The following is a 15,628-nucleotide window of genomic DNA, read 5'->3' as shown; positions in this document are numbered from 1 at the left end:
GTGCAGTGCTTCTCAACTCCTGTCCTCCAGACCCACTAACAGGCCAGGTTTTCAAGATAAGTGAAATACATCACAGGTGATATCATTTGCTGCTCAGTGATTGCAGTATTCTAGCCTGCACCTCCTCAATGTAATACTTAAAATCTGGCCTGTTAGGGGGTCCTGAGGACAGGAGTTGAGAACCACTGAGGTAGTGGGATCTTTAATGCCTACAATCAGATTGTGTGTCTAACGTTCACCTTCCTGCCTATATAGGACACCACGTCTCCCCAGCCGAGTTCCCTGAAGAAGCTTGCCATGAAAACGGTGTCACGCTTCAGCTGGCCCCCACCCTCCAGCGAGGTAAGGATATACTCCTCGGCTCTCATGCCCAGCTCTCTGGTTTCCTTGTGTTCACAGTAATGGTTCTGGGAGTAAGCTGGTCACGGGAGTCTCTTCTCCTGGAAAGCATGAAACAAGTAAAGCGAGCGAGAGGGAACACTTGTAAATCGACTCTGGAACATGGTTGTCATGGCAACCATCTGAGCCATTGATGCAGGCAGTTTGTCAGATATTTTAAGACTCTTCACTAGAGAAAGTAGGATGTAGTCGAAATCTACCAGTTCCTCTAAGCCTGTGTGCTTTAACCCCTCCACAACCATATTTTTTCCTCTTCTTCTTTTTTTTTTTTTTTTGGACTGACTGGAGCAATTGGGATCAGAGGCCTTTTACCAAAGATTGCAGCCCCCTATCCACAGCCTACTAGTGCTGCAGAATGATTGCGCCACACAGACCTTCCTTTCTCACTGCAAACTGGACAGAGAGGGTCTGTATGGTTTGAAATTTAGATTAATCAGTCCCCAAAGAAACGCCAGCATTGCTTCTGGTGATGATTGCCTAGGCATTTTGGTCACGTGGCCACAGGTTCACATTAAATACACCAGGGTAATACTGGAGTAAAAAAACACAAATCTCCAGGCACATGGACAACTGCTGAGGTGGGTGGGTGCTGCTCTCCTATAACTCGGTTTCAATGAGACATGAAATTTAAAAAAGCTCTGTGCCGTAGCAAAATGATAGAAAACCAAACCATGGGTAATAAAAACATAGATGTTTGTTCCATCGGGAATAAAAAATGTTGCATACAGAAGTCGTGGAGCAGCCAATGGGAAATGTATCAGACCACAACCATGTAATGGGTGTACCTGGAGATTGGAACCGCATGAATGAAAGGGGTCTCCTGGGTGATATGGGGGGGTGGGGGGGTGGGGGAAGAGAGAAACAACCGTGCTGCCAGGAGAGATCTAGAGGGAAGACCACGATCGACGGATCCCCAAAGCGGACCGTGTTGTAGCCTGGTGGATCAGGAGATCCATGGGTGAACTCCTGTGTGAATGATGGAAGACCAGATGGGGACACTGAGGCAGATGGATGGCGGCCAGAACACTAGAAAGTGACGCCAGCTTGCAGGGAGGAAGCTGCGTCCACCGCATGAGGATGATGTCCCAGACTGGCGGAAGATGGCTGTGGAGATCCATGAACTAAGCAGAGCACAGAGGCCGGTCCGAAGCTGGTTGGCAACTTCTTATGACTTGAAGGAGCTGCACTCTGAAACATGTAGTCATTGCTGTCAGCTTGTGTTAACGTCAATTTGGCTTCAGTTCTCTTCTGTTCTTAGTGCTGGCCTTGGTGGATCTCCTCGGCCATCTTCCGCCCCGCCAGTCTGTGATATCATCCTCGGCCGGCGGACGCAGCTTCCACCCTGCAAGCGGCCATCACTTCCTGGTGTCCCGGCTGCTGTCTGTCTGCCCTGGTGTTTGTCTCTGGTTCTCCTGATCCACCGGGCTACAACACGGTCCCCTTTGGGGATCCCTTGATTGCGGCCTTCCCTCTACATCTTGCCCGGAAGCACAGTTGTGTTTTTTTGTTTTCATCATTCAGGAGACCCCTGTCATTCCCGTGGCACCAGGTACACCCATCACATAGTTTTGGTCTGCAACGCTGTCTGATTGTCCACTCCATGACTTCTGGTGCAACATTTTTTATTTCCTATGGAGTAAATATCCATGGTTTGGTTTTCTATCATTTTTGCTTCGACACAGCACTTTTTTTATTATTTATTTTTTTATTTTTATTTTTTCCCCCACCTTTTTGGTTTAAAACTGGAGTAACATGTTATGCAGATACCAGCTCTTCTAACTTTTGGATTAACATTGACCCTCCTGCATCTTGCAGCACAACTGTGGCATCTCGACGACCTGTTCAGAGGGCTCTGTGTTGTACTGTATGTGAAGGGGGTGCTTAAATCAGAAGTGTAATGTTTGCATATACTTTCCCTTGTTCCCTCCCCCTCCTGATTAACATCAGGTGTTCTTCATTCGAAGATATACCACCCTTTTCTTTTTTTTATTAATCCCCCCCCCCCCCCCCCCCCCGATCCAGTGATGTCACTGCTGGGTCTTCTTGCTGGTCTTTGCTCCTAGTTTAGTGGGGGGGGGGGGGGGGGGCTTGCACTCTCCTGTGAACGTTGCAGCACCCCTGCTTCAGATCTTCTTTCAAGTGCCCAAGTGTTTAAAAAAAAAAAAAAAAAAAAAAAAAAATGCCTTGCATCCCTTTTTAGATGTGCATGCTACCACCTGCTGACCACTGCATGCTGCAGATTTTAGCTGTGCAATCTTCTGATCATTTGCTTGAGCATGCACATCTATGGGTGGGGGGGGGGGGGGGAGAGATATGTTCTTACATATAATGCTTGGGAACAAAATGATGGCAAAGAAAGTGATTAGCTGTGAGGGGGTAAATTGCCTGTACAGATCTGGAGGAGAGGGGGCTGATATTTGCATACAGTAATGGGTACAGTATTTGCGGGTACTCGTGGGGTCTATGATTTTCTTTTCAGTTCTGGATGATTTAATATGTTTAAAGACAGGTTCTCATTAAAGCTGAGTATTCCTTGTCCTGGTATAGAGGGAAGCATCTCAGTTTCTCTCTCTGTTCGATTGCAGCGCTCTCGGGACGATCCTCACTTCTACCACTTCCTGCTCAGCCAGACCGAGAAGGTAGGCCAAGCAATACACGAGCAGACTTGAGGACTGTCCCACAATGGACTTTAATAAAACTCACTGTAAATATGTTGCTTTCTCACTGTTACCTGTTTAGTATTTATATCTCTGGTGATTAGTGTCTTATGCTTTGGGTTGACTTGTATGATGCTGACCTGCTGTTCCCATAATCCTCTGCTCCTGTTGAGCTGAATGGTTCATTGTGTTCTATTTTCTATTCATTGGTTACTGTTGGAAGTAAAGTGGATTGTACGGATGACATGTAGGAGTTTTGAGTTTTTTTGAGTTTTGTTTGAGCGGCTTTAGGGGCCCTTGGTAGTCTTCCCATCATTATTGTACTTCGTTTTATAAAAGTTTTCTGGCATTTGATCATTCAAGCGTGTCTGATTGCTTTTTTTTTTTTTTTTATTTTTTTTTTTGCTTGCAGCATTGTAATGTGATATTTTGAAGGCATTTTCATATTTAGCATTCAACCTAGGTTCACATTGAATTGGTTTGACATGTCACATCTTATTGCTGGTGTTCTGCCGAGAAGTGCCCCCCTATCAAAAAATGCCAGGGTAGGAACTGCACGTGCGCAGAATGGAGCCTTAAAGAGGAAGTAAACCCTGATGAGTTTACTTCCTCTTTCATTCCCTGCAAAGGCAAAGCATAATGGACTACTATGCATCGCATAGTAGCCCATTATGTGTCACTTACCTGACACAGGAGCCAGCGAAGTCGCCGCTGTCCCCTGTAGTTCGCCGCATCCATCTTGTTGGTGGGGTCTCGCAGCTCCGCCGCTGTCATTCGCCAAAGCCACAATGACGTCACTCCCACGCATGCGCACGGTAGCCGACACGCGTGGCAGCTCCGTCGCTGAGAATGGCGCGCTCAGTGCGCCTGCGCGCCGCTGTCTACGGCGCATGCGTCGTAGGCAGCGGTGCCCGTTTTCGGGCAAATATCTCCTAAACCATATAGGTTTAGGAGATATTGCTTGGACCAACAGGTAAGCCTTAATCTAGGCTTACCTGTAGGTCAAAGTGGTTTGTAAGGGTTTACAACCACTTTAACAGCGGAGTTTAAGATCAGCTGTTGTCTCGCATTGCCGAGGCACGCTCATGTAGGTGAGCAACGGATATTTACATGAGGGGGGGGGGATATTTCAATGATGGGCAGTGCCCATCGATACAAATTCCACCACAAGCACTTCCTATCATTGAAATAATCCCCCCCCCCATGTAAATATCCGTGCCTCGCCTACATGAACATGTCTTGGCCATGCGAGACAACAGCTGATTGTAAACTCTGCTTTTGTTGCGGCGCATGCGCAGTTCCACCCGGGCACTATTTGATAGCCGAGCACGCCTCGACAGAACACTGGCAATGGTACCATCCGAATCAGTGCAATGCCACATTGATTCCCAAAAGTAGTTTTCTGTACTACTTTTGGTGACTTCTGGATGTAATTTTTGAATAGTCATCTGGGCAGGAACCTGCACGAATCTCTCTGAACCACCAGCCCCCCCAGCCGAACGTGCATGATTTCAATCCCGCTGTCAGTGTGAACCTGGGCTAAATCCTGTTTCCTGTTAGTCATATTTAGGTTGCAACCTGGTATAGAATGGCATCCCCAAAATCCAAACCACCGCTCACTCCCCTATAAATAAACAATATAACCTCTTATGGAAGAAGGAGGAATTCTGGTTTGTTTGGGGGTGTGCGTGATGCAAGCCAGAATTGTATACTAACCTGGACTACAACTTCTACCTGTCTTTGTGGTACAAAGCACCATGACTTACCTCCCTCTTTCACCATTCTGTAGTCCAAAAACATTTAGGGCTCATGCACACAGAGCATTAAAAAAATAAAAAAAAAGTGCCACTTTTAACAGCCTGGTAATGCACCTCTGTGCCCGTGCCCACATAGAAAAACGCCACCAAAGGCAAGTTCAGGAAAGAAGCTGAAGAGCAGAAAATAAAAAGAAAAATGCAGAATGTGTCTAACGTTTGAGCATTATTGCATTCCAGTGGCCAGAGTAAATGAATATTCTGGCCAATAGAATGCATTACTGCTCCAACTCTAAACACGTGCGCAACAGGAGGATTTTGGGCCCCTTTTCACATTGAGGCCCTTCTAAACTGCCAGTAAAACACTGAGCTTTTGAAGAGCTTGCCATTCATTTCAATGGAGAAGGGGCGTTTTTGCACTGCCCCAGTGTGAAAGCATTCATTGATTTTTTTTTTTAATAGTTTTTCGTGAGCTTTTCAGGAGCTTTTTTTATTTATTTGTTTATTTTTCAGTGTGAAAGGGGTCTTAGCACTTTAAGAAGCATTTTCCAGCCAGGAGTGCCAGAGTTCAGAGAGGCGTAAACAGATGGCCCATATGCATTATGCCTTAGGGCCGGTTCACACAGCAGGCGAGGCGACTCCGACTTGCCTCGCCGCGACCTGCCGCGGCCTCAGCGGCGACTTGCAAATGACTTCTGTATAGAAGTCAATGCAAGTCGCCCCGAGGTCGCCCAAAAGTAGTACAGGAACCTTTTTTCTGAGTCGGAGCGACTCGAGTCGCTCCTCTCAGAACGGTTCCATTGTACAGAACGGGGGCGACTTGCGAGAGCGAGGCGAGGCAAGTCGTGTCGCCTCGCATCGCCCGCTGTGTGAACCGGCTCTAAGTAAATATTGCACACTTCCCTTACAAAAAAAAAAAGATGTGTACTATGCATAATTAAAGGTACAGTCCACATAAACATGAAGACAATGTGTTAAACTGATTGGGACAATTCCTACTTTTTCCTATATGATCTTCTGTTTATCCCATTTGGCCACACCAGTGTGCTTACAACAGGCATCAGATTTTCTTTATTTAATTAACCCCTTCACGCCGACATAACACATGTGGCCCCACTGGACGGGTTTTTTCTGTGGGGGCCGCATATATGTCTTTGCTGGAAGTGAGCGTACGGAGACCAGGGTCTTGGCAGCAACTAATACTAATGATCGTTAACCCGGATCACCTTATTGGCTATCGCATCACTGTGAAGGTGGCACCCGTGTTTGTTTCTGTGACTGGAGGGGAGAAATGCATTTTATCTCTCTTGCTTTCTTTGCAGAGAGAAAAAAGTGTGGGGGGAGATAATACAAAAAAAAAATAGCTAGAAAGAGGTTTGATCTAGGTCAGTGCCAGGTTAAGGCCCCTTTCACACGGACGATCCATTCAGGTCCGCCTGTCAGTTTTTCAGGCGGACATGAACGGATGCTCCATAGAGCTCTATGGAGCGTCAGATGTCAGCGATGACAAGTCCACTGACATCCAACCCGCTCCGATCCGAAAAAGTGTGATGGAGGAAAAAGCTTTTTTTCCATCCGTCATCGGATCGGGTGACGACGGACACTGCGGTCCGTCGTCATCCGATCTCCCATAGGGGAGAGCAGCACTGTGACGGGTCCGTCCCTGCGCAGTGTGCAGAGACGGACCTGTCATCTCCCTGCTCAGCGGAGATCGCTCCAGCGATCCCCGCTGGGCAAGCGGATTTCCACGGGGCGGATCAGCACTGATCCGCCCCGTGTGAAAGGACCCTTAGTGTTTGTGTTTTATTTATTTTTTTGTGTTTTTATTTTTTTTATTTTTTATTTTTTTAATTCGGATTAGTGCTAGTGTCTTTTTAGGTAAGATAAACAAAAGCAAAGTGTACTGGTATTTTTTTGGGGCTGTACTATGGGTACATACAACTAACATGCACAAATGTGGTATCGCTGCTATCATGCAGAACAGGAGAATTTATTTTGGTTTCTTTGATAGGTTAAGGTAGTAACAAATGTACAAATTTTGAAAGCTTTTTTAATTTTTCTTTTTTTTTTTTTTTTACTATTTTGGGTCAGTTTTCCTATGATTTAAAAAAAACAAAAAAAAATCAAAATGGGAAGATATCCATTAATTTACCACCAAATGAAAGCCCAATTTGTCCTAAAAAAAAAAACAACCCCCCCCGTTAACCAGCTGGATGCCTTAAGTAGTTGTGATATGTACAGTTTTATGAACAAGTTGCAAAATTGTGCTTGGGCATTTAAGTTTTGTTTTACCCTTAGGCGTGAAGGGGTTAAATACACATTCACACCTCCTAGTAAAATGGCCTACAACCATTGTATCTAATGGTAAGTTGCTGTTTAGTTTGCAGCACAAAAAGGAACATATAGAAAAAAAAACTCTTAGGATTAAAGTGTATCTGAAGCCAAGAATTAAAATGTAATATATTGCAGCTTGAGCTTACCAGTCCTTGGATGTGAAGGTTGCTTTGCTTTTTAACCATTTTATTCCCTTTTTTATGTTCATCTGATCCAGGTAGTAACACTTCCTGGCATAGGATTGCAACGCTTACTCACTTGTACTGTATGGAGGAGCAGCGTTGTCACCCTAGGAAAGAACTACAAATCGCCTGCAGCTCCTCTTCTTCTCTATTTCACAGGGAAGGGGTTCTGTAGTGTTTTTTGAAAACTGGTAACCATATACTTGATAAGAATTCAGCACAGGTAGAGTAATACAAGCAGTAATCAGCTTATTCTAATTCGGACAGATTAAACAGCATTTTTTTTTTTTTTGTACTCCCTGAACGGGTATAACAAAATATTTTTAGTGAGAGATTTATATAAGATCAATTATTTTACAGTCCTGTCCCCAAGGGTTGCACTGATACCAGTATCTGTGCCGAATACTAATAATTTGTATGAGTACTCGTGCAAATTCTCCGATACCTGAAACCGATACCTTTGCAGCATGCCCAGGCTCCGCATAGTGATTTCTGTCTGGGTTCGCGAAGGAGCAGTACAGGAATCGCACCACATTCTTGTTGAAACCGCGTGTGATTTGAGCCCATTGATTTTGTATGGGCGCAAATCGCATTGCAAAGGTATCAGTACTCAGTATCTGCAAGTACTGGATCAAAAGTATTGGTAGTATATTTTCTCGTGTTGCTAAGTGCTTTGTAACCTTAGTTATGAGGTTTGACCTGCTCCCCTCCTTCAGCAGCTGATCTGACAATCCATATGAAGGAGACGCCTGGTTCCTAAGTGCAGCTCATCTCCACAACATTATTCTTGGTGCTGCTTGTCTGTAGGGCCAAAAGAGAGAATTGATTATGAGTATAGTTGTCAACTATTTTCATATTTTTCATAGCCGATTAGTTGGCCTGCATACAGAATGCATTATTTGTTTTACATGTCAGGTAATACAGTGCAGTGCACATACAGCTCAGTATACCATCCATACATGTCAGTAGGTGCCTGAGAACTTGTGAATGTGTGAGGAGCAATGACCCATGGGACATGTAGTCCTGGGCAGGAAGTGACTGGTTCTAAAGGCAGAAGAGGTGTGTTGTGTGTTTTTTTTTTTTTTTTTTTTTTAATCTTGCTATAGGGGCACTCTATACTATACTTTGCAGCTTGCTATAGGGGCACTCTAAAGGAAGTAGGAGCCAGAAGTGTCAGTGGGGGATTCCTTCTATTCCTTCGAATTTTCCTGTTACTGTGGTCGAAAAATATATAAATTTTATAATGTGTGTGTGTGTGTATGTGTGTGTGTGTGTGTGTGTGTGTGTGTGTGTGTGTGTGTGTATGTATATATATATATATATATATATATATATATATATATATATATATATATATATATATATATACACACATACACACACACACACACTTTAATTCTTTTTATTTTGTATGGACAGCAGGCACAGGTAACATTTATTCACCTGCCTATGACAAGGGAGTCTGTTATACATGACATATTACAGTTATGTCTGAAAATCCACAAAACAGTCTTTAATTCCTTTATTTTTTTTTTTTATTGCAATAAAAAAATTTGATCTGAGTCTGAAATTTTACCAGATTCAACCTCCTAATGGTATATACAGTATATCTCTTCTATCTGTTATTCTCAGAGTGGATTAGAGATTTTACTCCCTAACCATATAGTTATTTATATTTTCCGCTGCATAGAGATATTTAAGAATAAATTGACTTTTATTTTAAACTTTTACATATTAGCTAAATTTTATACACCACACTTATTTTATTAATCGGAACAATTGGCCAACTACTGTATATACTCAAGTACAAGCCAAGTTTTTCAGCACTTTTTTTTATTTTTTTTATTTTTTTGGTGCTGAAAAAGCCCCCCTCGGCTTATACTCAAGTCGCTGTGCCCATCTGCCACCTTGTGCGCCTGATCTCCCAACGTTGTGACATGAAGTCTAGTCGGCGGCCGTCCAGTGTAACAAAGCCCCGCCTTCTCCTCATCCGTGATAGGCAGGACACTGACTCGCTGCTGGGAAACTGAATCAGTGTTCCGACAAGGAGGCGGCGGGTTTTTGTTACACTGGATGGCGACTACTAGACTGACTGCATGTCATCGCGCTGGAGATCAGGTACATGAGGCAGGGAGATGGGCACAGTGAGGCACGCAGATGGGCATTGTTGTCCCTCTTTTCCACTTACAGAAGCTGCTGCATTTCTCACCCTAGGCTTATACTTGAGTCAATAAGTTTTCCCAGTTTTTTGTGGTAAAATTAGGTGCCTCGGCTTATATTTGGGTCAGCATATACTCGAGTATATCTACGGTAATCGATTATGAAAATAATCGTTAGTTGCAGCCCTACTTGTCTGTGGAAGGTGCTCACAGAAGGGGGTGGAGCAGGTAGTAAACTGAGCCATGTATGCTCAGCTTAAATCACTGGCACAGTCCTGTGCACCAGGATTATCCAGTGTTGGCCAATGGAGATGCCTGAAGACCGGCACCTGGGGAGGGACCTAGACTGGTAAAGCAGAACTGAATTCACTTTACCTCCTCTCTAATAGACCAAAAATCAACATATAAAAGGTTATTGCTTGGGTTTACATTTGCAGAATGGACTGTGAAGGTCACATTTGGTTCTTGGCATTGTCTAACTTCCTGTCTGTATATACTAGCGGTGTATTTATAGGTTTTATTTATTTTCTGACCATTATGGAACGGAGTCCCCCTTCCCCAGGTAAAATGGTCAGGTGTCCATTTGGAAACCTGCACCATCCATACATGCAACACGTTCTGGAGTGATCTGAAACCTTTTGCACACATACAAAAGCATTGCTTTCATTCCTGTTTTATTAAACTGGAAAAGATTCTGTGTAATTCATGATATCTGTTTAGATGCTCATGTGTGGAAGTGTCTGAAGGAAGAACAGGTTGTGTTTCCCTACATGACCAGTTCTCTCTTCCATGTTTCACGAGCACGTTAGGAAATGGCAGTCTGTTGGTTTTTCCCTTCTATGGGCACCACAGGAGTTGTCCTTGACGACTCCTTCAATATTGGCACACGCGGTGCAGACAATATCATATAGCCACTAGTTTATTCTAGTAATGGCTCCGGTTTCTCCTCTTGTCAAATCAAAATTGGTCTGCTTGCAGAATTGTCACATTTGCACATGTTGCATGGTTTGTTGAGAAATGTAACTTGCCTAATACAATTGCTTAATGACCACGTTGGTTATTTCTGTTTTTGCATGCATGATTATCAGCTAAAGGGTCATTCCACCTTAAAACTAATATTAATGCTGGCAGGTTTAAATAGGTGCCAATATTTCATGTCTTTCAGTTGATTTCTGCTTTTAAATTGGATTTCTGCATTTGCAGCCAGATTTTTGAATCCCCCCCACTAACATAACATATGTATTGCATTACTAGATTTTTTTGGAGTAGGATTCTATTTGGGACTTGGTTTCTATTTGTAAAGAATAACTTGCACTGTTCTTTTGTGGACACTTTTAGGGACAGTTTGGTTTAAAAGTGTATTTTGACAATGCAGTCTAGAGGCCCCAATTAGTGTAGCTTAGAAATATTTTTCTTGGTTTCGATGGCATAGCTGTAGGCCATGAGCAGTCAAGTGAATAAATGGCTATAACCAGGGGTTGACAAATTTGCTTGGAATCTAGGAGCCAGCTAAAAAAGTTAGGAGCCGGGTCCGTGACGGCGATCTGGACCTGTCCCTGGCCTGACATGGAGACGAGTGAGGGGAAGATAGCCCCCAGCCCCCCACCTGTCTCCAAGTCATTGCCCATAGCTCTTAGAGGGACATTTTTATTTATTTTTTTCAAATGACAATTTTTTTTTTAAATTGCGTTTTAGTGTAAATATGAGATGTGAGGTCTCTCTGACCCCAGATCTCATATACAAGAGGACCTGTCATGCTTTTTTCTATTACAAGGGATTTTTACATTCCTTGTAATAGGAATAAAAGTGACACACATTTTCTTTTTTTTTTTTTTTTTAAAAGAACAGTGAAAAAAATAAAAATAAAAGTAAAAAAAAAAATATATATATTTTAAACGCGCCCTGTCCCACCAAGCTTGCGTGCAGAAGCGAACGCAATGTGAGGTATCGCTGCGATCGGTAGAGTGAGAGCAATAATTCTAGCCCCAGACCTCCTCTGTAACTTAAAGTGCAACCTGTAGAATTTTTTAAATGTCGCCTATGGAGATTTTAAAGGGTAAAAGTTTGTCACCATTCCATGAGCGGGCGCAATTTTGAAGCATGACATGTTTGGTATCGATTTACTAGACGCAACATTATCTTTCACAATATTAAAAAAAATTGGGCTAACTTTACTGTTGTCTTATTTTTTTTTTTTATTAAATACATTTTCCCCAAAAAAGTGCGCTTGTAAGTCCGCTGTGCAAATACGGTGTGACAGACAGTATTGCAACGACCACCATTTTATTCTTTAGGGTGTTAGAATAAAATATATATATAATTTTTAGGGGTTCTGAGTAAAGGGAAGGAAGATAGGCTGGCAGGCAGGGAAAATTAGCATTGCATCCATTCGCATTGCTGGTTGTAATTCCAACGGCCACCACAAGAGGGCGCCAGATTCCAGAAGGAACCATAGGATCGTAGAAGGCCTCAAAGCCGGGGGCTAAATTGCCGGCGGCGGCGCGCCCCGACGCGATCGCGCCGGGGGGGGTCCGCGGAGACAGCATACCCCCAGCTGTGCTGCCCCAGGCGCCAGTTCGCTAATTCTAGTCGCAAATGCGACCTGGCGCCCGGGTTTTGTCGAGCCCTGGCTATAACCATTGCACCCCCAAAGTCTGGCAAAAAAAAAAAAAACTCCCACTGTAAGCGATCAGCCCCACATCCTGCCTAGAATTAGGGCTGTAGCCCCACTGAACTCAGCCAGTGCTGCTACAGAGACTGCTCAATCCTGGGGGTGAGCACTTGACATGTGTGTCCTAGCTTCCAAGCATGACTTGTATGGATCATAATTCAACTAGTTCAGCAGGAACCAGCTGAATTTCAATCCATGTATGAGCAGGGAGGTTGTACAGATGTCAATCTACCGTTTGACTTTTGTACAACTTCCCTGTTGGATTTTCCCCGCTTGATTGGCGGCACCAGCTATAACCAACATCGCTCATCAGTGTACTCTGCCAGTGGGGAAGAATCCAACAGCTCAGCAGTGAAGATTCCCCCATCCACTTTGAGCATAGATGGGAAATGGCCATCTATGGGCTGCCTTAAAGTGATTTTAAAGCAGCCCCCAATTCTTCTTCTTCTTCTCCTCCTCCTTCCTCCTGGGGTCCCATGCCAGTGGTCCTGCCCCCCCCCCCCCCTTTGGCGACTGTCTCCATAGGAAGGCGCTTCCTGTGGGTGTACTCATGCAGGCTCATCCTTGAGCCGCATTGTATGTATTTCTATTGACATAGACTGGTTGGCTCTGCCCCGTGTCCCTCTCCTTGTTGCAGCATTTGATTGGGAGCCAATGGCTCCTGATGCTATCAATCTTCCCAGAGAGGAGGGACAGAGCCTTGGCTCTCATGCACAGTGCTGGATTGTGAATGGGCTCAGGTTAGTACAGGGACAGGCAGGGGTTGATTTTTTACTTGAATGCATAGAATGCATTAAGGTTAAAAAAAATAAATAAAAAAAAAAAAGACCTTTAGGATTTAGAACCATTTTAACCTTAAAGTGCTACTAAATCCAGGATCCTGCATTTACTATATCTGGTCTCCCACAGTACATGGAAATGCAATCGTTTTAGTAAATATAAACTGATCAATACTTTTTTTCTCATCAGCCGTATATAGCAGTCTTGTGATTTATTATCAGTTCCTGGTGAAGCTTGTAGGAGGACTTTTCATATTGCACTATGAGGCTGCAGGGCTCCCGACCCTCTGTCTGGACATGATCGATTGGCCCTGTGCTGATCACATGCACTCTCCCAAGAAAAAAAAAGCACTGAACTGAGCATGTGCAGCCTGACTCCAAAGGCTCCGTCTTATCCAGACTTGTGCAGGGAGGGGAGGATCTATGCATGCAGGATAAAACATCCTTTTTGCACAATGCAGAGGATTAACCCCTTAGGGTCCACAGTGAGCATAACCAGCATGCTTTACTGCATATACAGACTAATTTTACTGTTGTGAGTTTAGTAACACTTTTAACACTACTTAGAAGGTGAAAACTAAGTAAGACTCTTTCAGTTGGAGTTTTCAGTAATGAGGTAACAGCAATTTGTATTGTATGTGAGTGGTAACATGGGTGGAAATCCACATTTTGGTCTGGCTTACCTGTTCCGGCTATTAGAATGGGTCCCCATCTCTCTGTTGGGTATTATACTGTGGAGTGCACAGCTGGATTGAGGGGACACCAGTGTGGGCCGGATCTGTGACGGAGGTCCCGCTGCTAAAGTCTTGTAGACAGACAAGTTACTTGGTAACTTCATTTATAACTAAACTCCACCTGCTACTGAAATACAAGGCGGGTGGAATGGCCCTTCAGCAGAACTATACCTAATGGTTTACGTGAGAGGAGAGGAGGTGAATTTCCTGTGTAAATATTGGAACAGCAAGACAAACCTCATAGTGTCCAGATAACTTGACATTTATGGGACCTCCTGCCCTGTGATACCTGTCCATGTTCTCACCAACCTTTTTAGAGCTCTTAAGGCCTTGGCAACAAGCGGCTTCCTGTGCCACACTGTCTGCCCAACATTTTAAAATAAGTGACCTCCCTGACCAATAGGTAGGTGGTGGGAGAAGCTGAAGTTGCATATGAAAGGATCCCCTGGATTTGTGACTCTGATACACAAGGAGGCTTGTCTTTACATTCAGTGATACTCATTGAAGAGTCCTATTTACACATGAGTCTCCCCTCGCTCCCTCCTCTGGAAATCCAACCAATCTATAATCGAAACTGTTGCTAGAAAAATATAAGTTGTAATTTGACATAAGAGGGTGATGGACTGCACCACGAACCCTGGATCTTGGCAGTCTCTTGCAGTTAACTCAAAGGCTCAACCACCCCATTGTCACCCAATTGTGTTAATCTGTATGCACATTTTTAAAGCAGAACTCCATGCAAAAATCATTCTTTGTTTCTGAGGTGTATGCTTTTGCTTATGCCTTGTCCACCTGTTAGCCCTTGTACACACGGTTGGACATTCCCGACGGAAAATGTCCGATCGGCCCGTGTTGTCGGATATTCCGACCATGTTTGTGTTCCATCGGACTGTTTCCGTCGGAATATCTGACCGACAGTTTTAGAGCTGGGCTATAAAAAAATTTCAGACATGATCCGATCGGACTTTGTACGATCGTTTGTAGAGAATTCCAATTGGACAAATTGCCACGCATGCTCAGATCAAAGTCCTAGACTAAAGCTATTGACTACTAGCCTGAACGTAGTCCCGTCGTAACGAAATAACGTCATCACTTTCCCAAACGATCGGATTTTCCGATAACTTTATTCAACCGTGTGTATGCAACACCAGTTTCGGACAAAATCCGACGGATTTGGTTGTCGGAATGTCCAACCGTGTGTACAAGCTCTTAGACTAGAGCTGTAAGCCTCCTCCCTGTACACAGTTGAGCTTCCTCCCCAAGGTAGCAGGAATGGTCACCGCCCTACTTCTAGGTAATCATAGGACAAATTGGCTGTTGAGGTTTTAAATCTTTGACTTCTCCTCCCCCAGCCTGTAATTGGGCAAGGTATGAATAGCAGGTCAATGAAGAGGTTCTCCTGTGCTCTTCCTTTCCCTGTGCAATGCTGTTGAGTCTGATTTGGCTTAAAGTGATATTTAAAGTTGTGGAGTTTAAAAGTTCTACTAATAAATGTTCTAAACTAATACATTGGTTACAATTGTTTTTTTTGCATGGAGTTCAACTTTCTTTTTGTCTAGATCTGCTGTTTAAGCCAAGGAAACATTTTATGTTTTTGCTATATTATGCAGATAAAAGCCTGTCATGACTGGGATATGTAGGAATTTGAATATTTAGTCTTTATTTATGACTATTTACACTTGTTAAAGTAAATTTTTCCCTTAAAAAAAAAAAAAAAAAAGGTATGAGCTTTAGTGAAAAATTAAACTTGCTTTCCTCATTGGTTTGAGGTACTAGTGATATAGCCAGTGCTTTCCAGCTGGTGTAAAAAAAAAAAGGGAAAAAAAAAAAAAAAAAAGACTACGACATAAAGTGCCCTGTCCCCAAATTCATCGCTGAAGGGGAGGCTCTTCTCCCGTCCCGTGCCCCCCCCCCCTTCTCTCTTTTTTTTTTTTTTTTTTCCCCCCACCCTTTCCTTTA

The 15,628-nt window shown here is 43.7% G+C and overlaps 1 protein-coding gene across 5 annotated transcripts in view; it reads left to right on the top strand.

Moving 5' to 3' along the window:
- The window catches only part of GLYR1 (glyoxylate reductase 1 homolog), a 56,531-nt gene that overhangs the window by 15,545 nt on the left and 25,358 nt on the right, over positions 1-15,628 (top strand). For 2 of the 5 annotated variants that reach the window (XM_077449453.1, XM_077449457.1), the window contains exons 6-7: positions 256-342; positions 2,985-3,038. The exons of 1 other annotated variant lie outside the window; for it this stretch is intronic. In XM_077449453.1, the coding sequence (XP_077305579.1) occupies positions 256-342; positions 2,985-3,038 (141 nt within the window). The remainder of the gene's footprint in view (positions 1-255; positions 343-2,984; positions 3,039-15,628) is intronic. 2 more of the 5 variants (XM_077449455.1, XM_077449454.1) reach the window with 1 other exon arrangement.

The sequence above is a fragment of the Lithobates pipiens genome, unplaced genomic scaffold (assembly GCF_037356315.1).
Source record: "Lithobates pipiens isolate NorthernLeopardFrog02 unplaced genomic scaffold, aLitPip1_a1.2 Scaffold_22, whole genome shotgun sequence".
Lineage (NCBI taxonomy): Eukaryota > Metazoa > Chordata > Amphibia > Anura > Ranidae > Lithobates > Lithobates pipiens.
Note: the sequence above shows the minus strand (reverse complement) of the source record. Positions and strands in the feature narration are given on the sequence as shown.